General features: G+C 68.8%; 1 protein-coding gene across 1 annotated transcript in view; it reads left to right on the forward strand.

Moving 5' to 3' along the window:
* LOC140644767 (complement C4-B-like) overlaps nt 1–25,861 on the forward strand; it is a 61,473-nt gene that overhangs the window by 15,777 nt on the left and 19,835 nt on the right. The window contains 26 exon segments of the mRNA XM_072847829.1: nt 1,548–2,529; nt 5,083–5,275; nt 5,406–5,583; nt 7,503–7,573; nt 8,229–8,317; nt 8,785–8,867; nt 9,478–9,571; nt 10,227–10,320; nt 10,692–10,815; nt 11,394–11,506; nt 11,749–11,810; nt 11,812–11,914; nt 12,828–13,058; nt 15,096–15,278; nt 16,799–16,841; nt 16,844–16,959; nt 17,593–17,633; nt 17,635–17,711; nt 18,398–18,472; nt 20,513–20,700; nt 21,561–21,658; nt 22,105–22,175; nt 22,891–23,030; nt 23,636–23,836; nt 24,262–24,313; nt 24,386–24,475. Coding sequence (XP_072703930.1) covers nt 1,548–2,529; nt 5,083–5,275; nt 5,406–5,583; nt 7,503–7,573; nt 8,229–8,317; nt 8,785–8,867; nt 9,478–9,571; nt 10,227–10,320; nt 10,692–10,815; nt 11,394–11,506; nt 11,749–11,810; nt 11,812–11,914; nt 12,828–13,058; nt 15,096–15,278; nt 16,799–16,841; nt 16,844–16,959; nt 17,593–17,633; nt 17,635–17,711; nt 18,398–18,472; nt 20,513–20,700; nt 21,561–21,658; nt 22,105–22,175; nt 22,891–23,030; nt 23,636–23,836; nt 24,262–24,313; nt 24,386–24,475 — 3,792 coding nt within the window.

The following is a 25,861-nucleotide window of genomic DNA, read 5'->3' on the forward strand; positions in this document are numbered from 1 at the left end:
GGGGGTTGTCCCGATTTTAGGGCCAGGACCCAAACGTTGGGACAGTTGGGTGGAGGGATGGAGGGAGGGAAGGAAAAGAAGGTACATTGACCATACCACATGTAGAAGACGACCTCCTCTGTCCCCTCCACACCATCTCAGCGTGCTCCCACCGCCCCCACAGCCATGTGATGGAGCAACCCAACACCCCCCTTCCTGGAGGACCTCCTGGAGGGTCTCACTACGTGGTGGCAATGCCACCGCGCCTGTCATTCCCCCTGCCCAGGGGACAAATTAAGGGCCAGCGTCCCTCCCCCACCACGCGTCCCCTTTCTGCCCTGTGGTTTTCCTGCCTCCTTCCTCTTGCGTGAGCATTTCCTGGCCCGGACGGGGCGGAGGGGAAGTGGTACCCAACGGTCACAGCCACCGCTGGTGACAGGGACACCGAGGATCCACCAGCCAGGCCAGGGCTCTGGGAAGGGACATGTGAGAGGTACAGGAGGAAGGCTGCCGGGGTGGGAGGTCTTGGCGGGGCACCTGGTTTGGGGGTGGGTGGTGACTAGAAGGTCTGGAGGGGACTGGGCGGTCTGGGGGGCAACTGGAAGATAGGGGTGGACAACTGGGATGTCTACTGGGGACAACTGGGAGGTTTGATGGGGACAAATGGGAGGTTTGATGGGGGCACATGGGTGGTGTGGTGGCCCGCTGGGAGGTCTGGGGGACAGCTGGGATATCTGGGGGTGGAAACTGGGAGGTTTGATGGGGCAAATGGGTGGTGTGGTGGCCCACTGGGAGGTGTTGCGGGCAACTGGAAGGTCTGGGTGGACAACTGGGGGCAACTGGGAAGTCTGATGGGGTCAAATGGGTGGTGGCCCGCTGGGGGAGCAACTGGGAGGTCTGGGAGATGCCAAGATGGAGGGAAGTAGCTGAGAGGGGTAAAGGAGGAAGAGGAGGAAACCTCAGAGAGAGGGGAGAAGGCAGGAGGGGTGGTGGGATGGATGAGAAAGGGAGGGGCCCTGGTGAGGTGGGAGGGGGTTGGATGGGCGGGGGGATGGCGGGAGGGATGGGTGAAGGAGAGGAGGAGAGAAGGAGGGAGGATGGATGGATGGATGGAGAGACGGACGGAGGGACGGAGGGCGGGACGGAGGGCGGGATGAGAGGCCGAGGGATGGAGAGATGGGGAGAAGGATGAAGGAAGGGATGGATGGAGGGTGGAGAGACGGACGGAGGGACGGACGGAGGGAGGGAGGGCGGGACGGAGGGCGGGACGGAGAGGCCGAGGGATGGAGAGATGGGGAGAAGGATGAAGGAAGGGATGGATGGAGGGTGGAGAGACGGAGGGGTGGAGGAAGGGATGGCGAGATGGAGGGACCAAGGGCTGGAGACAGGGACGGAGGGAGGAAGGGACGGCGAGATGGCGGGAGGGAGGGATAGAGAGATGGATGGACGGACGGATGGAGGGATGGAAGGCGGGAGGAAGGGGGGGGTGGAGGGATGGGGGGCGGGGGGATGGACAGAGGGAGACCTGCGTTTTCTCCGGAGGATTCTGTGTCCTCCTCTCCCCACAGCCCCCTCACCCGCCGCCACGATGTCCTTGTCCCCTGCCAACGCCTCGTCCCCCCACAACGCCACGTCCGTCCCCGTCCCCGGCGCGGCGGTGGGGCTGACCCTGCTGGCGGTGGCGGTGGCAGTGGGGCTGCCGGGCAACGCCATGGTCCTCTGGAGCTGCGCCGTCACCCACCGTCGTAGCGTCCCCGTCCTCCTCATCTTCCACTTGGCCTTGGCCGACGTGGTCACCCTCCTCACCGGTCCCATCTACCTCCGGGCCTTGAGCGTTGGCCGATGGGACATGGGCTTGGCCGTCTGCCGTGGGTGCCACTACCTCTGCGCTGCCGCCATGTACGTCAGCGTCTTCCTCATCGCTCTCCTGGGTCTCCATCGGTGCTTGGCAGTCTCCAGGCCGGCGACGGCGGTGGTGACAGCGGGTGGTCGCGCCGGACGGTTGGCTCATGGAGCGGTGGCGGTGATTTGGGGGGTGGCTTCGGTGTTGGCGATCCCCTCCATCATCTTCCGACGGGTGGAGCACGGGCACTGCCGCCGGGTGCACAGCACGGACGCTTGGTTGGTGGCCCACAACCTTCTGGAGACCATCTTGGGTTGGGCTCTGCCGTTGACCACTGTAGCCGCTGGCTACGGGTTACTGGTCCGCCGGTTACGCCAGACCCGCTTGGCCCGGCGCGCTCATACCTTCCGGCTGGTGGCCGCCGTGGTGGTGGCCTTTGCCGTCGCGTGGGGACCTTACCACCTGGCCAGCTTCTTGGAGGTGGTGGCGGTCCTACGAGGTGGCGGTGGGACCTTGGGGGTGGTTGCCGAGGCCACCCGGCCACCGGCCACCGCCTTGGCCTTCCTCAGCAGCGCCATGAACCCCCTCCTCTACGCCTGCGCCGGGCGGGGGCTGTGCCGCAGGGCTGGGGGGTCTCCCCTCCCCCGGCTCCTGGAGATCTCGGCCATCGTCGGCAGCTCCCGAGGGACCTTGGCCAAGGGGACCCAGTGCGGGGGGAGGGGCTGGAGGGGGAGGAGGGGGGCAGGGAGGGGTGACCGTGGAGGAGGGGGATGGTGGTGGGGGAGGACGGGGCGGGGAGGGCGTGATGGTGGGCGAGGGTCCGGAGGAGGGCGGGGTGGGCGCGGTGGAGACGCCTAAAACAAGCCCCTCCCTCTGTCCGTCCAGCCGTCCCTGCCTCCGTCCCTCTGTCCCTCCCCCCTCCCCCCCGCCCCTCCCCCCGTGGCCCCCCGGTGGCCCCGCCCGCGCCGTCACCCATCCCAGAGGGAGGGGCGAGAAACACGACAACTCGGGACCCCCCCGGGGGGGGCTCTGGGATGGTGGCGTCACCCGCGTCCCTCTGTCCGTCCGTCCGTCCGTCCGGGAGGGGACCCAGGCAGCCGGGCTGGGAAGGGACAGCGGGGGACCGGGGGGTCCTGGGGGCTGGGGACACTGGGGGGTCTCGGGTGGGGTTGGGGGTGCCGGGAGCGTGGCCGGGGGCGTCCCCAGGGGGGTCCCCAGGGGGGTCCCCAGGGTCGCTGCCGCAGCCGGGGCGTCCCCGGGGCGTCTGGGGGGTGGCCCAGGGGGTCCCCGTGGGGGCCCAGGGGGTTGCTGGGGCGGGACGGTGGGGTCAAAGCGATGTCACTGGCGGGTCACCGCGGCGTCACCGTGGGGTCAAAGTGATGTCACTGGCGGGTCACCGCGGCGTCACCGTGGGGTCACTGGGGTGCGATGGGGGGGTCGACCCCGCCTCCTCCCCACCGTGGCCCCGGTAGAGGCACGGGGGAAGGATGGGCTGGCCACGCCCATGTGACATCACATATGAGCTGGCGGAAGGGGAAGTATTGCAAGGTGACCTCATATGTGACATCAGCAGTGATGACAGAGCTCAGCCGTTGGGGGGGGGGGGGGTGACGGGGACCTCCCCGGGAGACGGGGGGCACGCGGGGACGCCGGAGGCTCCCACACCCACGGTCCGGCTGCTGGGACGGCGGGACCCCTCCCCCGCCCCCGCCGGGCGACGCCGCCCAGCGGGGCCGAGAAGCCGGGACCCCCGTGGGGCGGGCGCCCGCCCAGGGGGAGAAGCGCCCCACAGCCAACCTCACCCCATGGGCCAGCTCTGCTCCTCCGGACCCCACACGGCCCCATAACCTCTCGCAGACCCCATAGCGCCCCATAACCTCTCACAGACCCCACAGCACCCCATAACCTCTCACAGACCCCATAGCGCCCCATAACCTCTCACAGACCCCACAGCGCCCCATAACTTCTCACAGACCCCATAGCACCTCATAACTTCTCCCAGACCCCATAGCGCCCCATAACCTCTCGCAGACCCCATAGCGCCCCATAACTTCTCCCAGACCCCATAGCGCCCCATAACCTCTCGCAGACCCCATAGCACCTCATAACTTCTCCCAGACCCCATAGCGCCCCATAACCTCTCGCAGACCCCATAGCACCTCATAACTTCTCCCAGACCCCATAGCGCCCCATAACCTCTCGCAGACCCTGTAGCACCCCATAACCTCTCGCAGACCCCATAGCACTTCATAACTTCTCACAGACCCCATAGCGCCCCATAACCTCTCACAGACCCCATAGCGCCCCATAACCTCTCGCAGACCCCATAGCACCCCATAACCTCTCGCAGACCCCATAGCGCCCCATAACTTCTCACAGACCCCATAGCACCCCATAACCTTTTGCAGACCCCATAGGGCCCCCCATTGCCCCCCGTCTCCGAGTCCCCCTGCCCCATAGCTCCCCCACCCCACAGGGCCCAGCCGTTTCCCCACAGTCACGTGTCCCCACCTGGGGGTCGATGGCCGTGGGGCTGGCGGGGGAACCCAGGCGTCTGGGTTAATGATTGACCCCCACCCCACTCACCCTCTGCCACCGGCCCCGGCTGCCCCACACCAGCGGTGCCATGGGGCCACGTTGGGTGTTGGGTCTCCTCATCTTCCTCCTCCTCCTGTCGACGCCGGGGGGCAGCCCCCAGGACCCCGAGTAGGGACTATGGGGCAGCTATGGGGCTGGGTGTGACTATGGAGCACCTATGGGGCTGGGGCGACTATGGGGGACTTTAGAGCAGCTATGGGGCTGGAGGGGTGAGCTATGGGGCTGGGTGCAACTATGGAGCACCTATGGGGCTTTAGGGACTATGGGGGCTCTGGGGCAGCTATGGGGCTGGGGAATTATGGGGCTCCCTGGGGAAGCCATGGGGCTGCGGGGGGCTATGGGGCTGGGTGCAAATATGGAGCACCTATGGGGCTGGGGGACTATGGGGGCTCCAGGGCAGCTGTGGGAGGCTATGGGGCTGGCTGTGACTATGAAGCACCTATGGGGCTGGGGGGACTCTGGGGGGCTCTGGGGCACCTATGGGGCTGAGGGGGGGCTATGGGGAGCTCCATGGGGCAGCTATGAGACAGCTGTGGGGCAGCTATGGGGCAGGGGGGCATCAAGGCATATGTGGCGTACCTGTGGGGTGGGGGAGGGTCTGGGTCACCCCTGGGCTGGAGGGTTCTATGGGGCAGCCGTGGGTCAGGCCGTGTCTCCCCCAGGCTGGTGCTGGTGGCTCCTCGGCTCGTGGCCCTGGGGAGCCCCGTGGGGCTGCTGGTGGCGGCTGTGGGGCCGGTGACGGGGACAGTGACAGCCTGGCCCGGGGAGGGCGACCGTGGGGCAGGACCCTGCGCCCCCCCGGTCCCCTTCGACCTCGGGCCCCACAACGACTTCAGCCAGATCCTGAACATCGAGGTGTGGGGACAGCAGAGGGGGCGTGGGGGGCAGAGGGGACACGGGGGGGTCCTGGGGACATGGGGACGTCCCCACGGGGCAGGGGGACACCATGGCCCCCCATCACCCCCAATGACCCCCCGCCCCCCAGGTGACCCCGCAGCAGGCCAAGCGCTGTGGGGTGCTGGAGGCCGCCATGGGGCAGACGCTGCTGCTGGAGGCCCAGAGCCCCAACCTGCCCCGCCGTGGGCTGCGTGTGGGGCTGGGGGGGCCCCGCGGGGTGCTCGTGCTGCAGACAGACAAACCCCTCTACGCCCCCCGGCAGACCGGTGAGACCCCCCGCGGCGCCCCACATCCCCCGCCTCACCCCAAATCGCCTCAAATCGCCCCAAATCGCCCCAAATCACCCCAAATACCCCCAAATCACCCCAAATTACCCCAAAATTACCCCAAATCGTCCCAAATACCCCCAAATCACCCCAAAATTACCCCAGATCACCCCAAATCGCCCCAAATACCCCAGATCACCCCAAAATTACCCCAAATCACCCCAAAGTCACCCCAAATATCCCCGATCACCCCAAATCACCTCAAATCACCCCAAATCGCCCCAAATACCCCCAGATCACCCCAAAATTACCTCAAATCACCCCAAATGGCCCTAAATATTTCCAGATCACCCCAAAATCACCCCAAATCACCCCAAATTACCCCAAATCACCCCAAATCGCCCCAAATCCCTCCAGATCACCCCAAAATTACCCCAAATCACCCCAAATCGCCCCAAATCGCCCCAAATATTTCCAGATCACCCCAAAATCACCCAAAATAACCCCAAATTACCCCAAATTACCCCAAATCACCCCAAATCGCCCCAAATCCCTCCAGATCACCCCAAAATTACCCCAAATCACCCCAAATCGCCCCAAATCGCCCCAAATATTTCCAGATCACCCCAAAATCACCCAAAATAACCCCAAATTACCCCAAATCACCCCAAATCCCCAGATCACCCCAAATTACCCCAAATCACCCCAAAGTCACGCCAAATACCCCGATCACCCCAAATCACCCCAAATCGCCCCAAATCCCCCAGATCACCCCAAAATTACCTCAAATCACCCCAAATGGCCCCAAATATTTCCAGATCACCCCAAAATCAACCCAAATCACCCCAAATCACCCCAAATCGCCCCAAATCCCCCAGATGACCCCAAATTACCCCAAATCACCCCAAAGTCACCCCAAATATCTCCAGATCACCCCAAATCACCTCAAATCACCCCAAATTGCCCCAAATATCTCCAGATCACCCCAAATTACCCCAAATCGCCCCAAAGTCACCCCAAATACCCCCGATCACCCCAAAATTACCCCAAATCGCCCCAAATGCCCCCAGATGCCCCCCAAATTACCGCAAATCAAACAGCCCCACATCACCCCGCATTACCTCGAATCCCCCCCAAACCCCAAACCTCCCCAGATCACCCCAAACCCACCCCCAATCCCCCAATCCCCTCTAAACCCCCCAGTGCCCCCAACCCCCCAATCCCCCCACGCCCCGTACCCCCTGCGCCCCCTACAGCCCCTGCCTCCCTATATACCCCCGCAGCCACCTATACCTCCCCATGCCCCTACATATTGCCCTGCGCCCCATATGGCTCCCCACAACCCTATAGATCTCCCCGCGCCCCACATAACCCCCATGCCCCTACATATTGCCCTGCGCCCCATATGGCTCCCCACAACCCTATAGATCTCCCCACGCCCCACATAACCCCCATGCCCCTATATATTGCCCTGCGCCCCATATGGCTCCCCACAACCCTATAGATCTCCCCGCGCCCACATAACCCCCATGCCCCTACATATTGCCCTGCGCCCCATATGGCTCCCCACAACCCTATAGATCTCCCCGCGCCCCACATAACCCCCCATGCCCCTACATATTGCCCTGCGCCCCAAACCGCTCCCTGCACCCCTATATACGCCCCTGCACCCCACACTGCTCTCCGTCCCCCTATATATTAAGTGGGTCCCCCGTAGAGCTCCCTGCACCCCTATACACCTCCTGCACCCCATATGGCTCCCTCTGCCCCTATATATTCCTCTGCACCCCATACTGCACCCCACACCCCTATACGCCCCCTGCACCCCATATGGCTCTCTATACCTCTGTATATTGCCCTGCCCCCATACCACCCCCATACATGCCCCTGCCCCCCATATGGATCCCATACGTCCCCAGTGCGTTTCCGTGTCTTCTCGCTGGACCCTGACCTGCGGCCGAACCCCGAACCCATCCTGGTCACCATCACGGTGCGGGGCCTGTGGGGCTGGGCTATGGGGCAGCCCTATGGGGCTGGGGTAGCCTATGGGGTGGCCCTATGGGGCTGGGGAGGTCTTATGGGGCTGGGGTGGTCCTGTGGGGAGGTCCTATGGGGCTGGGGCCACCCTATGGGGCTGGGGCACCCTATGGGGCTGGGGTTGTGGGGATGCCCTATGGGGCTGGGGTGGCCCTGTGGGGCTGTGGTGGCCTATGGGCTGGTCCTATGGGGCTGGGGCTATGGGGAGAACCCTATAGGGCTGGGGTGGTCCTATGGAGCTGGGGTTATGGGGCTGGGGCTATGGGGCAGCCCTATGGGGTTGGGGCAATCCTATGGGACAGATCTATAGGGCTGAGACTAAGGGGAGGTCCGATGGGGTTGGCCCTATGGGGGCTGTCCCTGCGGGGCTGCGGTGACCTACAGGGTGGCCCTATGGGGTTGGCGCTATGGGGCTGGGGCCACCCTATGGGGCTGGGGCAGCCTATGGGGCAGCTCTGTGGGGCTGGGGCTAGGGGGAGAACCCGATGGGGTTGGGGTGGTCCTATGGGGTTGGCCCTATGGAGTGGCCCTATGGAGCTGGGCCGAGCACTCTGTGGGTTGGGCCGTGGGTCGGGGCCCCACATCACCCCCTGCCCCCCGGCTCCCAGAACCCCCTGGGGGCGCGGGTGCGGGAGGAGCAGCGGGTGCCCCTGGGGATGGTGCTGAGCGACCAGATGGTGCTGCCCGACATCGCCCTGTGAGTGGGGCCGCTGTGGGGCGGGGGGGCTGTGGGGCTGGGGGTGGTGTGGAGGCGACGGGGCTGGGGGAGTTATGGGGTGGTGTGAGGTGATATGGGGGCTATGGGGTTGGGGGGCTGGGGGTGGCGTGGGGCTATGGGGGTTACGGGGCTGGGGCGTGGTATGGGGGCTATGGGGCTGGGGGCTATGGGGTGGTGTGGAGTGGTATGGGGGCTATGGGGCTGGGGGCTATGAGGTGGTGTGGAGTGGTATGGGGGCTATGGGGCTGGGGCTGGGGGGGCTATGGGGTGGCGTGGGGCTCTGGGGGTTATGGGGCTGGGGCGTGGTCTGGGGGCTATGGGGCTGGGGGGCTGGGGGGTGGCGTGGGGCGGTGTGGGGGCTATGGGGCTGGGGGGCTCTGGGGGCTCGGGGGCGCGGCCCCGCTCCCCGCCCCCGGCTGCACCCCACCGGCGCCGCTGCCGCCCAGGCCGGGGACGTGGCGGGTGCAGGCCCAGCTGGGCGCCAGCCCCCACACCACGGGCTCGGCCGCCTTCCACGTGCGGCCCTACGGTGCGGGGGAGGGCGGGGGCGCGGGGGAGGGGCACTCCTGGGAACGCCCCTGGGGGGGAGGGGCACTCCTGGGAACGCCGCTGGGGGGAGGGGCACTCCTGGCCGCCCCCGAGGCCCCACCCCTCTGAAGCCCCGCCCCTGGTGCCCCACCTCTTCTTACCCCGCCCCCTCTCTGACACCCGGCCCCGATGCCCCGCCCCTGACGCCCCGCCCCCTGACGCCACGGCCCCGCCCCATCGCTCTCGCCCCGCCTCCTCGATGCCCCGCCCCCGACTCTGCATTCACTGGCGCCCCGCCCTTCTCGCCCCACCTCCCCGACGCCCCGCCCCTTCTGATGCACCGCCCCTCTCTCGCCCGCCCCTCTCTCTGACGCCCCGCCCCTCTCGCCCGCCCCCCTCTCTCACCCTGCCCCTGACACCGCGCCCCTTTCGCCCCGCCCCTCTGACGCCCCGCCCTCTCTGACGCCCCGCCCCCTCTCGGCCCGCCCCCTCTGACGCCCCGCCCCTCTCTGACGCCCCGCCCATCTCTGACGCCCCGCCCCTCTGACGCCCCGCCCCTCTCTCTGACGCCCCGCCCCTCTGACGCCCCGCCCCTCTCGCCCCGCCCCCAGTCCTCCCCGGTTTCTCCGTCGGGGCCGTTCCCGATCGCCGCTTCCTCCTGCTGGGGCCCGGCCCCGCCCCCCTGCGCCTGCGCCTGCGCGTCCGGTACGGCCCCGCCCCCCGGGACCCCCACATCTCTCAGGGACCCTAAACCCCCCAACCCCCAGTCGCCTCCCGGTACCCCAACACCCCCGGGACACCCCAAAATTCCCCCGGGACCCCCAACCCTCCCCAAGCCTCTGACCCCCCAGGGCCCCCACATCCCCCCGGGACCCCAAATCCCGCTGTGGACCCCAAGACCCCCATAATCCACCCCGGGCCCCCCAACACCCCTGGGACCCCAAAGCCCCTGTGAACCCACCCTGGGACCCCAAATCTTCCCCCTGGGACCCCCAAACCCCACCGGAGCCCCCAAAGCCCTTCCAGACCCCTCCAACACCCCCAGGAACCCCCAGATCCCCTCTGGGACCCCAGGACCCCCGGCACCCCCAAATCCTCCCTGAGCCCCCCCCAAACCCCTCCTGGAACCCCAAACACCCCCGGGACCCCAACCCCCCGGCCTCGGGCTCCCCCGATCCTGGGTGACCTTTGGGGACCCCCCGACCCCCTTGATCTTCTGGGGAGCCCCCAAATCCCCACTGACTTTGGGGGGCTCTCCCTGACCCCCACCCCACCCCCGGACCTTTGGGGACCTCGTGGTTTCGGGGTGTCCCCACCCCGGTTTTGGGGGACCCCCCCCCCTGATTTCGGGGTCCCCCAGGTACCCGGACGGGGCAGCGGTGCGGGGCCGGGCGCAGCTGCGGGTGGGGCTGCGGGGGGGCCCCTTCCTGCGGGGGCTGGAGCAGCGCGGCCAGGTGAGACCCCAAAACCCCGGAGGGCACCCGAACCCCCCCGGGGACCCCAAAACCTCCTTATCCCCCCCCGGGGACCCCAAACCCCTTCCCCGGGGACCCCCAGACCCCCCTCGGGGACCCCAAAACTTCCTTATCCCCCCGGGGACCCCAAACCCCTTCCCCGGGGACCCCAGACCCCCTCGGGGACCCCAAAACCTCCTTATCCCCCTGGGGACCCCAAACCCCCGGGACCCCAACCCCCCCGGGGACCCCAAACCTTCCTTATCCCCCCGGGGGACCCCAAACCCCTCCCCGGGGACCCCGCCCCCCCCCCATTCCCCCGTGTACCCCGTTCCCTCCCCCTCGGTTCACCCCGGCCCCGCCCCCTCCAGGTGACGTCAGGGGAGGCGGAGTTCAACGTCACCCTGGACGCCGTCGTCAGCGCCCTGGGCGTGGCCGCGCACGAGCTGCAGGGGGAGGCGCTGCGCCTGGCCGTCACCGTCATCAATGACGACGGTAGGGGCGGGGCCCGGGGAAGGGGGCGGGGAAGGAGGCGGGGCCGAGCCAGGTCGGCGCGGGTGAGGGGCGGGGCCAAGTGGTGAGGGGCGGAGCAGAGCTGTGGGGGCGTGGCCTGCGCTGGGGATGGGGCGGGGCCGAGGAGGTGGAGGGGTGGGGTGCGGCCGGGGTGTGGGTGGGCAGGGCATGGGTCGGCAGGGGGCGGGGCTCGGGCCTGGAGGGGCGGGGCCGGGGCAGGAGTGGGCGGAGCTGGACATGGGGGACCGGGCTAGGAAGGTGGGGGGCGGGGCCGGATGTAGGGGAGGGGCTGGGACAGTGCAGGTGGGGGCAGGGGCGTGGTCAGACATAGGGGCGGAGCCAGGCTGGGGAGGGGTGGGTGGGGCGGGGCCGGAGGAGGGGCGGGCCCTGGCGGGGTGTGGGCGGGGCCGGGGGCCGGGCAGGACCACGGGACGAGCACGGGGGGACGGGGGCGGGGGGAGGGGAAGTGCCGGGGCGGGGCCAGGCGCTATGACCCTGCCCCCGGCGGAAGGGGCGTGGCCGCGTGTCCCCGCCCCCTCTAAGGCAGTGGGCGTGTCCAGGCGGGGAGGTGGTGCAGCAGGAGGTGGGGGTGGGGCTGGTGGCCTCCCCCTGGGTGCTGGACCTGGACCCCACCCCCCGCTTCTTCGTCCCGGGGGGGCCCTTCACCCTCCTGGTGAGTGGGCGGGGCTTGCGCGCGGGGGCGGGGCTTGCGGGGCGGGGCTTGCGGGGCGGGGCTCGCACGGGCGGGGCTCGCACGGGCGGGGCATGCGGGGCGGGCCTCGCGCGGGCGGGGCCCCGGCGCGAGGGAGGGGAGGGGCCAGGCCTCGTGCGCGCCCGCGGAGGGGGCGGGGCTTATGGCTGGGCGGGGCCTCCCGTGCTCGTGCGAGGCGTCGCGAGCTCCCGCCCCGCCCCCAGGGCCGCGTGCTGGAGGCCGGGGGGCGCCCGGCGGCGGGGGTGGAGGTGCGGGTGGGGGTGGGGGACGGGGGACGCCTCCCCCCCCCTGCGCCTGCGGGCGGATCCCAGGGGAGCGATCGTCGCCCCCATCAACGTCCCCAGCGGGGCCCGCGAGCTGAGCCTGAGCGTGAGCGGGGACGGGGGACACGGGGGGAGAGTGGGGACATGGGGACACGGGGATGTGAGGGACACGGGGACACGGGGGACAGGGGGACATGGGGGGACAGGGGACATGGGGGAGATTGGGGACATGGGGACACAGGGGGACAGGGGACATTGGGGGACAGGGGGACATTGGGGACATGGGGACATGGGGGACAGGGACATTGGGGGACAGGGGGGACATTGGGGACACGGGGGGACACTGGGGACATTGGGGACATGGGGACATGGGGATGTGAGGGACACGGGGACACGGGGGACAGGGGGACATTGGGGACACGGGGACATGGGGGACGGGGGGGCATCAGGGACACGGGGACACGGGGGACACTGGGGACATGGGGAGAGATTGGGGACACGGGGGACACAGGGGACATGGGACATGGGGGGACATTGGGGACACGGGGACACGGGGATGTGAGGGACATGGGGACACGGGGGACATGGGGGACAGGGGGGGACATTAGGGACACGGGGACATGGGGACGGGGGAGATTGGGGACACGGGGGACACGGGGGACAGGGGACACTGGGGACATGGGGGACATTGGGGACATGGGGACACGGGGGACAGGGGACATTGGGGGACAGGGGGACATTGGGGACATGGGGATGTGAGGGACACAGGGGACATGGGGGACAGGGGGGACATTGGGGACACGGGGGACACGGGGGACATGGGGGACGGGGGGCATCAGGGACACGGGGACACGCGGGGACACTGGGGACATGGGGGAGATTGGGGACACGGGGGACACAGGGGACATTGGGGGACGGGGACATGGGGACATGGGGACCCAGGGAGGTGGGGATGTGGGGCCATGGGGCCATGGGGGACGGGGGCAGGCGTGGGGACAGGGGGACACGGGGTGCCATAGGGCGCCCTGGGGACCCCCGTGTCACCGCGGCGCCCGTCCCCGGGGTGCAGGTGGAGGCGGGGCCCAGGGGCCCCGGCCCGGGCGCAGGTGACGGTGACGCCGGTGGCCGCGGTCTCGGGGCGCCTCCTGATGCTGGGGGGGCCCCCGGGGCCCCCGCGCCCCGGGGAGCAGCTGCGGCTCCAGCTGCGCGACGTGGGGCCCCCCCCGGCCCCCCACATCTACCACCTGCTGGTGAGAGCCCCGGCCCCCCGGCACCCCCGGCACCCCCGGGACCCCTGGGCCCCCGGGACCCCTGGGACCCCCCGGGACCCCCTCTGACCCTCATGGGACCCCCTGGGCCCCCGGCACCCCCGGCACCCCCGGGACCCCCGGGACCCCTGGGACCCCTGGGACCCCCGGGACCCCCGGGACCCCCTCTGACCCTCATGGGACCCCCTGGGCCCCCCGGGACCCACTGGGACCCCCTGGGACCCCAGGGACCCCCCGGGTGACTCCCTGGGACACCCCCGGGACCCCCGGGACCCCAGGATCTCCTGGGACCCCCATGGAAACCCCTGGGCCTCCCAGGACCCCTCGGGACCCCCTGGGACCCCCCGGCGCCCCCTCAGATCCCCCGGGACCCCCGGACCCCCGGGCCTCCCAGGACCCCAGGACCCCTTGGGACCCTTGGGACCCCCGGGACCCCCCGGGACCCCCCGTGTCGCACGGCGTGAACGCCTCGCGTGTTGCACACGCCCGTCACGCGTCCCGTTGCGGGGCGCGGCGTGGGGTGTGGCGTGTCGCGTCGTGCGCCGCGTCGCGTGTGCGGGTCGCGCCCTGTAGCGTCGCGCGCGTCGCGTGTCGCAGCTCGCGTGGGCTTGTCTGTCCCCTTCGCGTGTTGTGTGGTGCACGTGCGTGTCGTGTGTCATGTGTCGCACGTGCGTGTTACGTGTGCCCCGTCCCGTCCCGTGCCCGTGGCGTGTGGCGTGTGTTGCGTGTCACGTGGGCATACCGTGTCCCGGTATACCGAGCGTGTCGCGTCCTGCGCGCGTCGCCTGTGTAAGTCGTGTCCCGTGTCCCGCGTGCGTGTCGCGTGTCGTGTCGCATGTCACGTGTTTCTTGTCAGGCGTGATTGTTGTGCCCCGCGTGCACGTCACGCCTCGCATGTCACGCGGGCGTGTCGTGTCCCGGTTGCGTGTTGCATGTTGCACGCGCACGTGTCGCTCGTCAGGTGCTGCGCGTCGCGTGTCCCATGAGCGTGCCGCGTCCCACACGTGTGTTGCGTGTTGCGTGTCGCGCGTCAGGCGTGCGTGTTGTGTGTTGCATGTCCCGTGTGCACGCCGGGTGTTGCACATCGCGTGTTGCATGTCGGGTGTGCACGTTGTGTTGCGTGTTGGGCGTCGCGTGTCGGTTGTGCGTGTTGCGTGTTGCACGTTGTGTTGCGTATCGCGTGTCACGTGTCAGGTGTGCGTGTTGCGTGTTGCATGTCGTGTTGAGTGTTGCGTGTGCACGTCGGGTGTTGCACATCACGTGTTGCATGTCAGGTGTGCGTGTTGTGTTGCGTGTCCCACGAGTGTGCCATGTCCCACGTGCGTGTTGCCTGTTGCATGTTGCGTGTTGCGTGTCCCGCGTGCACGTCGGGTGTTGCGCGTGCACGCCAGGTGTTGCGTGTGCACGTCGGGTATTGCACGTCACGTGTTGCATGTCGGCCGTGCATGTTGTGTTGTGGGGGGGGCCTCCGTGTCGCGTGTCACGTGTCGGGTGTGCGTGTTGCGTGTTGCATCTCACATGAGTGTGCCCTGTCCCACATACATGTTGCACGTGTAAGTCCTGTCACATGTCCTGTGTGCATGTCGCATGCTGCGTGTTGCGTGTTGCATGTTGCGTTGCGTGTCACGTGTCACATGCCGGGTGTGCGTGTTGCGTGTTGCATCTCACATGAGCGTGCCGCATCCCCCGTGCTCATTGCACGTGTAAGTCCCGTCGCGTGTCCCGTGTGCGTGTCGGGTGTTGCGTGTCAGGTGTGCGTGTTGCGTGTTGTATGTTGCATTGCGTGTCGCGTGTCACGTGCCGGGTGTGCGTGTCGCATGTTGCGTTGCGTGTCGCGTTGCGTGTCGCGTGTCACGTGCCGGCTGTGCGTGTCGCCTGTCGCATCTCCCGGGAGCGTGCCGCGTCCCGCGCGCGCGTTGCGCGTGTAAGTCCCGTCGCGTGTCCCGCGTGCGTGTCGCGTGTCGCGTGTCGCGGCCGCCGGCCGACCGCGCCCCGTGTCCCCGTGGTCTCCCGGCGCAGGCGGTGGCGCGGGGGCGGCTGGTGGCCGCCCGGGGGGTGCGGCGGGGGACGGTGACGGAGGTGACGCTGCCGGTGACCCCGGCCATGGCCCCGCGGCTCCGCCTGGTCGCCTTCTTCCAGGCCGAGGGGCGGCTGGTGGCCGCCAGCTGGAGCGTGCCCGTGGCCAGCTCCTGCCACAGCCAGGTGCGGGGCACTGGGGGCACTGGGGGGACTGGGAGCAATGCGGGGACTGGGTAGACTGGGAGGGACTGGGAGCACTGGGAGCACTGCGATCATCACTGGGGGGGACTGGGATCACTGAGGGCACTGGGAGCACTGGGATCACCACTGAGGGCGCTGGGGTCACTGGGCGCACTGGGAGCACCGGGGGGGACTGGGACCCCTGGGATCACCACTGGGCAGACTGGGAGCACTGGGAGCACTGGGGACACTGGGAGCACTGGGATCACTGGGGACACTGGGCGCACTGGGATCACTGGGGGCACTGGGGGCACTGGGGCACTGGGGGCACTGGGATCACTGGGGGCACTGGGGGCACTGGGCGCACTGGGGGCACTGGGGTCACTGGGGACACTGGGAGCACTGGGAGCACTGGGATCACTGGGGGCACTGGGGGCACTGGGATCACTGGGGGCACTGGGGTCACTGGGGACACTGGGAGCACTGGGATCACTGGGATCACTGGGGGCACTGGGATCACTGGGGGCACTGGGCGCACTGGGATCACTGGGGGCACTGGGATCACTGGGGGCACTGGGGCACTGGGGGCACTGGGGTCACTGGGGACACTGGGATCACTGGGGGCACTGGGTGCACTGGGATCACTGGGGGCACTGGGATCACTGGGGGCACTGGGAGCACTGGGATCACTGGGATCACTGGGGGCACTGGGCGCACTGGGATCACTGGGGACACTGGGCGCACTGGGATCACTGGGGCACTGGGATCACTGGGGCACTGGGGGCACTGGGATCACTGGGGGCACTGGGGGCACTGGGATCACTGGGACACTGGGAGCACTGGGATCACTGGGATCACTGGGGGCACTGGGCGCACTGGGGACACTGGGGGCACTGGGATCACTGGGGGCACTGGGCGCACTGGGGGCACTGGGATCACTGGGGGCACTGGGAGCACTGGGATCACTGGGATCACTGGGGGCACTGGGCGCACTGGGATCACTGGGGACACTGGGATCACTGGGATCACTGGGGGCACTGGGCGCACTGGGGCACTGGGGGCACTGGGGTCACTGGGGACACTGGGATCACTGGGGGCACTGGGTGCACTGGGATCACTGGGGGCACTGGGATCACTGGGCGCACTGGGATCACTGGGATCACTGGGGGCACTGGGCGCACTGGGATCACTGGGGACACTGGGGGCACTGGGGCACTGGGGTCACTGGGGACACTGGGATCACTGGGTGCACTGGGATCACTGGGGACACTGGGATCACTGGGGGCACTGGGAGCACTGGGATCACTGGGATCACTGGGGGCACTGGGATCACTGGGGGCACTGGGCGCACTGGGATCACTGGGGACACTGGGATCACTGGGGGCACTGGGGGCACTGGGATCACTGGGGACACTGGGATCACTGGGGGCACTGGGATCACTGGGGGCACTGGGCGTGCTGGGATCACTGGGGGCACTGGGGGCGCTGGGCGCGCTGGGCGCTGGTGACCCCTGGGGGCGCAGGTGCGGGTGGGGGTGGGGCAGCGGGGGGCCGCCCTGCGCCCCCAGGCCCCCTGACGGTGACGGTGACGCTGCCGGGGGGGTCCCCGGCCACCCTGGCGCTGGGGGCCACCGACGGGGCCCTGCTGGAGCTGGAGCCGCGGCACCGCCTCAACCCCGCCAAGGTCGCCCCCGAACCCGGGCCCCCCCCCAAAACAGGGACCCCAAAATGTGGGGACCCCCCCAACCCCAGACCACCCCCAATCCTGAGACCCCCCCAAACCTGGGACCCCCAGATCCCTGGAGTCCCCAAACCCTGGGACCCCCAAACCCAGGACCCCCCAAAACAGGGACCCCAAAATCTGGGGACCCCCACCCCCAATCCTGAGACACCCCTCCCCCCAAACCTGGGACCCCCAGACCCCTGAAGCCCCAAACCCCGGGGCCCCCCAAACCCTGGAAACCCCCAACCCTGCACCCCCAAACCCTGGGAACCCAAACCTGGGCCCCCAAACCCTGGGGACCCCTAACCCAGGACCCCCGCAACCCTGGGACCCCTCCAAACCCAGGACCCCCACCCTGGGGAACCCCCAAACCCCAGCACCCCAAAACCCTGGGGACCCCCGGGGACACCCCAAGTCCCTGTGTTCCCCACGCCCCAGCTTCCCCGGGCCCCCAAAATCCCTAAGCCCCCTAAACCAGTAGCCCCCCGAACCCCCGAAAACCCCTGGGACCCCTTGGGGACCCCAATGTCACCCCCTCCCGGGGACACCTCGGGGACGTGGGGTGACCTGACCCCTCCGTGTCCCCCCCCAAAGGTGGAGGAGGTTTTGGGGAGCAGCGATTTGGGGTGCGGCCCTGGGGGGGCCCGACACCGAGGGGATGTTCAGGGCGGCCGGGCTGGTGCTGGGGGGGCCCGACCCCCCCCTGGGGCCACGTGAGTGGGGACACGGGGACAGGGACGGGGGACGGGGGGACATGGGGGCGCGGGGACATGGGGGACGTGGGGGACGTGGGGGGACATGGGGCACAGGGACGGGGGACGTGGGGACATGGGGGCGCGGGGACATGGGGGGGACATGGGGGGACAGGGGGCAGAGGGACAGGGGATGTGGGGACATGGGGGCGCGGGGACATGGGGGGACATGGGGGGATGTGGGGGGACATGGGGCACAGGGATGGGAGGACGTGGGGACATGGGGGACATGGGGGGACGTGGGGGACATGGGGCACAGGGACGGGGGACGTGGGGACATGGGGGGCGCGGGGACATGGGGGGACATGGGGGGGACAGGGGGCAGAGGGACAGGGGATGTGGGGACATGGGGGGCGCGGGGACATGGGGGGACATGGGGGATGTGGGGGGACATGGGGCACAGGGACGGGGGACGTGGGGACATGGGGGGACGTGGGGACATGGGGGACATGGGGGACGTGGGGGGACATGGGGCACAGGGACAGGGGGACATGGGGACATGGGGGGGGACATGGGGGACATGGGACAGGGACAGGGGGACGTGGGGAGATGGGGGACACGGGGACATGAAGGGGGACATGAAGGGGGACACGGGGGACATGGGGGGGCGTCGGGTGGCCCCGGGACGGGGGGGTCCCTGTCCCCAGCCCTGGGGTGTCCCCTCCCTCCCCCCCGCCCCCGGCGCTCCCTGCAGCTGCTGGAGCTGCTGGAGGAGAAGGGTGAGTGTCCCCATGTCCCCTGTCCCCCTGTCCCCATGTCACCTGTCCCCATGTCCCCATGTCACCTGTCCCCCTGTCCCCATGTCACCTGTCCCCATGTCCCCATGTCACCTGTCCCCCTGTCCCCATGTCCCCTGTCACCATGTCCCCATGTCACCTGTCCCCTGTCCCCATGTCACCTGTCCCCATGTCCCCACGTCACCTGTCCCCACGTCACCTGTCCCCTTGTCACCTGTCCCCGTCCCCCACTCCCAGCCCTCGCCCCATCCCCTCTGTGGTGGCCCTCAGCAGCCGTGTCCTTGTCCCCATCCCTGTCCCCGTGTCCCCCACATCCCCCTGCCATGGGCCACGGTGTCACCCCTGTCCCCATAGTGTCCCCCTGGTGTCACCTCTGTCCCCTCATGCATCCCTGAGCCACATGCATGGTGTCACCTGTGTCCCCATGCTGTCACTCATGTCCCAGTGGTGTCACCTGTGTCCCCACAGTGTCACCCGTGTGTCCCCCTGTGTCCCCATGGAGTCACCTGTGTCCCCATAACATCACCCACGTGTCCCCACGCTGCCACCCGTGTCCCCATAGTGTCCCCAAATCCATCCCTGAGCCACATGCATGGTGTCACCTGTGTCCCCATAGTGTCACCCATGTGTCCCCATAGCGTCACCCATGTGTCCCCATAGCTTCACCCATGTGTCCCCATGTGTCCCCACAGTGTCGCCCATGTGTCCCCATGTGTCCCCCTGTGTCCCCATGGTGCCACCCATGTGTCCCCATAGCTTCACCCATGTGTCCCCATAGCTTCACCCATGTGTCCCCATGTGTCCCCATATGGTCACCCATGTGTCCCCATAGCGTCACCCATGTGTCCCCCTGTGTCCCCATAGCGTCACCCGTGTGTCCCCCTGTGTCCCCATAGCGTCACCCATGTGTCCCCATGTGTCCCCATATGGTCACCCATGTGTCCCCACAGTGTCACCCATGTGTCCCCCTGTGTCCCCATAGTGCCACCCATGTGCCCCCATAGTGTCACCCGTGTGTCCCCATGTGTCCCCATGGAGTCACCTGTGTCCCCATAGCGTCACCCATGGTGTCCCCATAACATCACCCACATGTCCCCACGCTGCCACCCGCATCCTCATGGTGTCCTCCTGGTGTCGCTTGTGTCCCCATAGTGTCACCCATGTGTCCCCATGTGTCCCCATATGGTCACCCATGTGTCCCCATAGCGTCACCCATGTGTCCCCCTGTGTCCCCATGGTGCCACCCATGTGTCCCCATGTGTCCCCCTGTGTCCCCACAGTGTCACCCATGTGTCCCCCTGTGTCCCCACAGTGCCACCCATGTGTCCCCACAGCGCCACCCATGTGTCCCCATGTGTCCCCATAGTGTCACCCGTGTGTCCCCATGTGTTCCCACAGCGCCACCCATGTGTCCCCCTGTGTCCCCATGGTGCCACCCATGTGTCCCTACAGTGTCACCCATGTGTCCCCACGTGTCCCCACAGTGCCACCCATGTGTCCCCATGTGTCCCCATAGCATCACCCGTGTGTCCCCATGTGTCCCCATGTGTCCCCATAGTGTCACCCATGTGTCCCCATGTGTCCCCACAGCGCCACCCATGTGTCCCCCTGTGTCCCCATGGTGCCACCCATGTGTCCCTACAGTGTCACCCATGTGTCCCCACGTGTCCCCACAGTGCCACCCATGTGTCCCCACAGTGCCACCCATGTGTCCCCAGAGCGTCACCCATGTGTCCCCATAGCGTCACCCGTGTGTCCCCATGTGTCCCTACAGTGTCACCCATGTGTCCCCACAGCGTCACCCATGTGTCCCCATGTGTCCCCATAGCGTCACCCGTGTGTCCCCATGTGTCCCCACAGCGTCATCCGTGTGTCCCCATAGCGTCACCCGTGTGTCCCCCTGTGTCCCCATACGGTCCCGCATGTGCCCCCACGGTGTCACCCCCTCCCCCTGACATCACCCGCCCGTCCCCGCGCCCCGTCCCCGTCCCTCGGCCACGCGCCTGGCGTCCCCCCCGCGGTGACCCCCGTCCCCCCGTGACCCGGTGCCCCGGCGCTGCTGGCGGGACCGGGCCACGCCGCTGCCCCTGCGGGCGTCGTGTCCCCAGCGCGGCCGGCGGGTGCCCGAGGCCGGGGGGTGTCGCGAGGCCTTCCTGCGCTGCTGCCGCCGCGCCCGCGCCCTGCGCCCCCGGGGGGCCGGGGGGTGGCCAGAGGTGGGGGGGCTGGGGGGGGCTGGGGGGCCATGGGGAGGGGGCTGGGGGGCCATATGGGGGGCTGGGTGCATGGGGAGGGGCTGGGGGGCCATATGGGGGCTGGGGGTGGCCAGAGATGGGGGGGGCATGGGGGGGGGGGGCTGGGGGGCCATGGGGAGGGCTGGGTGCATGGGGGAGGGCTGGGGGCCATATGGGGGGCTGGGGGGCCATGGGGGGGCTGGGGTCACATGGGGAGGGGCTGGGGGCACGTGGGGAGGGGCTGGGGGGCCATGGGGGGCTGGGTGCGGGGGGCATTGGTGGGGGAGGGGCTGGGGGCACATGGGGGGGCTGGGGGGCCATGGGGGGCTGGGTGCGGGGGTGCATGGGGGAGGGGCTGGGGGAGCCATATGGGGGGCTGGGGGGTGGCCAGAGGTGGGGGGGCATGGGGGGGCTGGGGGGCCATGGGGAGGGGGCTGGGGGCACATGGGGAGGGGGGCTGGGGGCCATGGGGGGCTGGGTGCGGGGGGCATTGGTGGGGGAGGGGCTGGGGGCACATGGGGGGGGCTGGGGGCCATGGTGGGGGGGCTGGGTGCGGGGGTGCATGGGGGAGGGCTGGGGGGGCACATGGGGGGCTGGGGAGGCCATGGTGGGGGGCTGGGTGCGGGGAGGGGGCATTGGTGGGGGAGGGGCATGGGGAGGGGGCCGTGGGGGAGGGGGTGCTGAGCCCATGCGGGGAGTGCCCGGCTGGCTGGGCCCGTGGGGGAGGGGGTCTATGGGGGGGTGCGTGGGTTGGAGGGGGGAGGGGCAGTCCCGCTGCCGGGGTCCCCCGTGGTGGGGGAGGGGCAGTGGCGGACGCCGGGGTCCCCCCAGTTTTCTTCCAGGAGCAAGAGGAGGAGTGGGGGGAGGGGGACGTCCCCGCCCGCAGCTTCTTCCCCGAGAGCTGGCTCTGGCGCAGCGTCCCCACCAACGGCTCGGCCAGGTGACACCGCGGCCCCGTGTCCCCACGTCCCCACGTCCCTGTGTCCCCATGTCCCCATGTCCCCATGTCCCCATGTCCGCATGTCCCCCATGTCCTCATGTCACCCCACATCCCTGTGTCCCACATGTCCCCATGTGACCCCATGTGACCCCATGTCCTCATGTCCTCATGTCCTCATGTCACCCCACGTCCCCACATCCCCACGTCCCCATGTCCCCATGTCCCCATGTCACCCCACGTCCCCATGTCCTGTCACCCCACATGTTCCCCCCATGTCCCCATGTCCTCATGTAACCCCATGTCACCCCACGTCCCCATGTCCCTGTGTCCCCACATCCCCATGTCCCCACGTCCCCGTGTCCCCATGTCCCTGTGTCCCCGTGTCCCCACGTCCCCATTTCCCCATGTCCCCATGTCCCCATGTCCCCGTGTCCCCATGTCCCCAGGGTCACAGTGATCCTCCCCGACTCCATCACCACCTGGGAGATTCAGGCCGTCGCTGTCATCCCCGGCCACGGTCAGTGTCACCTCAGTGTCCCCATGGTGTCACCTCAGTGTCCCCATCTCCCCGGGGGGTCCCCATGTCTCCCCACACCCCTTGCCCCCCATGCTGTCCCCATGTCCCCACAGCCCCCAGTGTCCCCGTGTCCCCCCATCCCTGTCCCCCCACAGTGACGTGGCCACCCCGTGTCCCCACATCCCTTGTGGTGTCCCCAGGCAGCAGTGACCCCTAAGGTGATGCCACCATCCCATGTCACCCATGATGTCACCAAGGGGCGGTGTTCCCATGTCCCCGTGGTGTGTGCCCGTGCCCCCCATGTGTCCCCATGTCCCCATGCCCCCCCATGTCCCCATGTCCCCATGTCCCCACATCCCCCATGTCCCCCATGTCCCCCATGTGTCCCCATGTCCCCACATCCCCACGTCCCCATGTCCCCCATGCCCCCCATGTCCCTCCATGTCCCCATGTCCCCACATCCCCCATGTCCCCATGTCTCCCCAATGTCCCCCACGTCCCCACGTCCCCCATGTCCCCCCATGCCCCCCCATGTCCCTCCATGTCCCCACATCCCCCATCTCCCCATGTCCCCCATGTCCCCATGTCCCCACATCCCCCATGTCCCCATGTCCCCCATGCCCCCCATGTCCCTCCATGTCCCCATGTCCCCACATCCCCCATGTCCCCCCACATCCCCCCACGTCCCTGCCCCACGGTGACGCGGCGCTGGCAGGGCTGTGCGTGGCGGTGCCCCACCGCGTGACGGTGACCCAGGAGGTCTACGTGGGGCTGCAGCTGCCCCCCAGCACCCGCCCCCACGAGCAGCTGCAGCTCCTGCCCCACATCCACAACAGGCTGCCCCACAGCGTCAACGTGAGTCCCCAACCCCATAGATTCCCCCCACCCCATAGATAATCCTCTGGCCCATAGATGCCCCCCTGCCCCATAGATACCTCAGTGCCCCACAGCTTCCTCTGTATGCTCCATAGATACCCCTTCTGCCCCATAGATGCCCCGTGCCCCACAGATGCCCCTCTGCATATAGATGCATCTCTACCCCATTGATGGATCTGTGCCCCATACATACCCCCCTGCCCCATAGATACCCCCTTCTCGCCCGTAGATGCCCTTCTGCCCCATAGATGTCCCCTACCCCATAGATACACTTCTTCTCCCCATAGATACCCCTCTGTGCCCCATAGATCCCCCTGTGCCCCACAGATAACCTCTGCCCTACAGGTACCCCCTGCCCCATAGCTGCCCCCTGCCCCGTAGCTACCCCGTGCCCCGCAGTTATCCCTCTGTTCCCCATTGATAACCTTTCTGCCCCATAGATCCCCCCCCTTCCCCATATCTACCCTTCTGTGCCCCATAGCCACCCCCTGTGCTCCGTAGCCACCCCCTCTAGCCCCCGACCCATAGCCACCCCCCGTGCCCCATACCCCCCGCCCCGCCCGGGTGACGCTGTGGTGGCGCAGGTGACGGTGACGCTGGCGGTGGCGGAGGGCGTCTGCGCGGAGCTGGACGGGACCCCCCAGCGCCTGGCGGTGCCCCCCGGGGGGGCGGTGGCCGTGCCCCTCACCCTGGTGGCCGTGCGCCCCGGGGACGTCCCCATCACCATCACCGCCCGCGGACCGTGGGGGGTGGGTGACAGCCTCACCCGTGTCCTCCACGTCGAGGTGAGACCCCCACCCCTGGGTGCCCCCTGCACCCCCGGGACCCCGGGCGTCTGGGTCCCCTTCCCGCACCCCTGGGTGCCCCCCGGGCGCCTGGGTGCCCCTCGATGCCTGGGTCCCCTCCCGGGTCCCCTCCTGGGTCCCCCGGGTGCCTGGGTCCCCTTCCCGCACCCCTGGGTGCCCCCTGCACCCCTGGGTGCCCCTCGATGCCTGGGTCCCCTTCCCGCACCCCTGGGTCCCCTTCCCACACCCCTGGGTGCCCCTCGATGCCTGGGTCCCCTCCCGGGTCCCCTCCCGGGTCCCCTGGGCGCCTGGGTCCCCTTCCCACACCCCTGGGTGCCCCCTGCACCCCTGGGTGCCCCTCGATGCCTGGGTCCCCTCCCGGGTCCCCCGCACCCCTGGGTGCCCGCTGACGCCCGTTCCGGCAGCCCGAGGGGGAGCTGCACCTGGAGGAGACCAGCTACATCCTGGACACCGACGGTGGGTCTGGGGGCACCCAGGGGTGCAGGGGGCACCCAGGGGTGCAGGCCCACCCATGCCCCGTCCCCGCAGGCGAGGGGGGCCGGACCCTGGAGATCCCCGGGGACGTCCCGGCTGGGGTCATCCCCGACGGGGAATTCAGCGTCAGCATCCGCGTCACCGGTGGGTGGGGACACGGGGAGGGGGCGTGGGGACACGGGGGACATGGGGGACGCGGGGACATGGGGGCATGGGGGACATGGGGATGTGGGGGACATGGGGGACATGGAGGGACACGGGGACATGGGGACATGGGGGGATGTGGAGGGACATGGGGGACATGGAGGGACATGGGGACATGGGGGACATGGGGGGATGTGGAGGGACACGGGGACATGGGGGACATGGAGGGACACGGGGACATGGGGACATGGGGATGGGGGACATGGGGACATGGGGGACATGGGGGACATGGGGACATGGAGGGACACGGGGACATGGGGGACATGGGGGATGTGGAGGGACACGGGGACTGGGGGGACATGGGGGACATGGGGACATGGGGGCACATGGGGGACATGGAGGGACACAGGGACATAGGGACATGGGGACATGGGGGACATGGAGGGACACGGGGACATGGGGACATGGGGGCACATGGAGGACGTGGTGGGGACAGGGACATGGGACAGGGGGACGATTGCTGGGGCCATGGGGATGGGGACATGGCGGGGACAGAGGGACGGGCTGGGGACATGAGGACGGGCATCGGGGACGTGGGGAGGTGACGGGGAGGGCATGGGGACAGGGTGGGGACGCAGGGACGGGGACATGGTGGGACGGGATGAGTGTTGGGGACATGGGGATGGGGACATGGCGGGGACATGGTGAGGTCATGGGGTGCGGACATGGAAGGGTCACGGGGACGAGGACATGGTGGGGACACGGGGAGGGGTCAAGGTGGGGACACAGGGAGGAGTCGTGGTGGGGACATGGGCATGGGGACATGGCGGGGACAGGGGATGAGCGTTGGGGACAAAGGGGTGGGGACACGGTGGGGACACAGGGATGGGTGTTGGGGAAAGGGGACGGGGACATGGGGACAACATGAGGGGACAGGGGAATGAGTGTTGGGGACACACGAATGGGGCCACAGGGGTGGGGACACGGGGGGGACATGGGGGAGGTGGGGACGTGGGGACGTGGGGCTGGGTGGTGGGGACACGGGGGGGACATGAGGGGACATGGGGACGTGGTGGTGGGGACATGGGGACATGGGGAGAGGGGGGTGGGGACATCTAATGTCCAGCACTGACTGTGTCTCTGTCCCTGTCCCTGTGTGTCCCCTGTCCCTGCGTGTGTCCCCATCCCCGTGTCCCCCCCCCGTGTCCCCACATGTGTCCCTCCGCGTGTCCCCGGGCGTGCCCCACGGGTGTCCCCGTCCCCCGTGCACGTCCCGTGGGCACGCCCCCATGTCCCCTCCGCGTGTCCCCACACGTGTCCCCCTGCCCATCCCCGTGCCCCCATGCATGTCCCCATGTCCCCCCACGTGTGTCCCCATCTGTGTCC

Source organism: Ciconia boyciana, chromosome 29 (genome assembly GCF_034638445.1).
Source record: "Ciconia boyciana chromosome 29, ASM3463844v1, whole genome shotgun sequence".
NCBI classification, from domain to species: Eukaryota; Metazoa; Chordata; class Aves; order Ciconiiformes; family Ciconiidae; genus Ciconia; species Ciconia boyciana.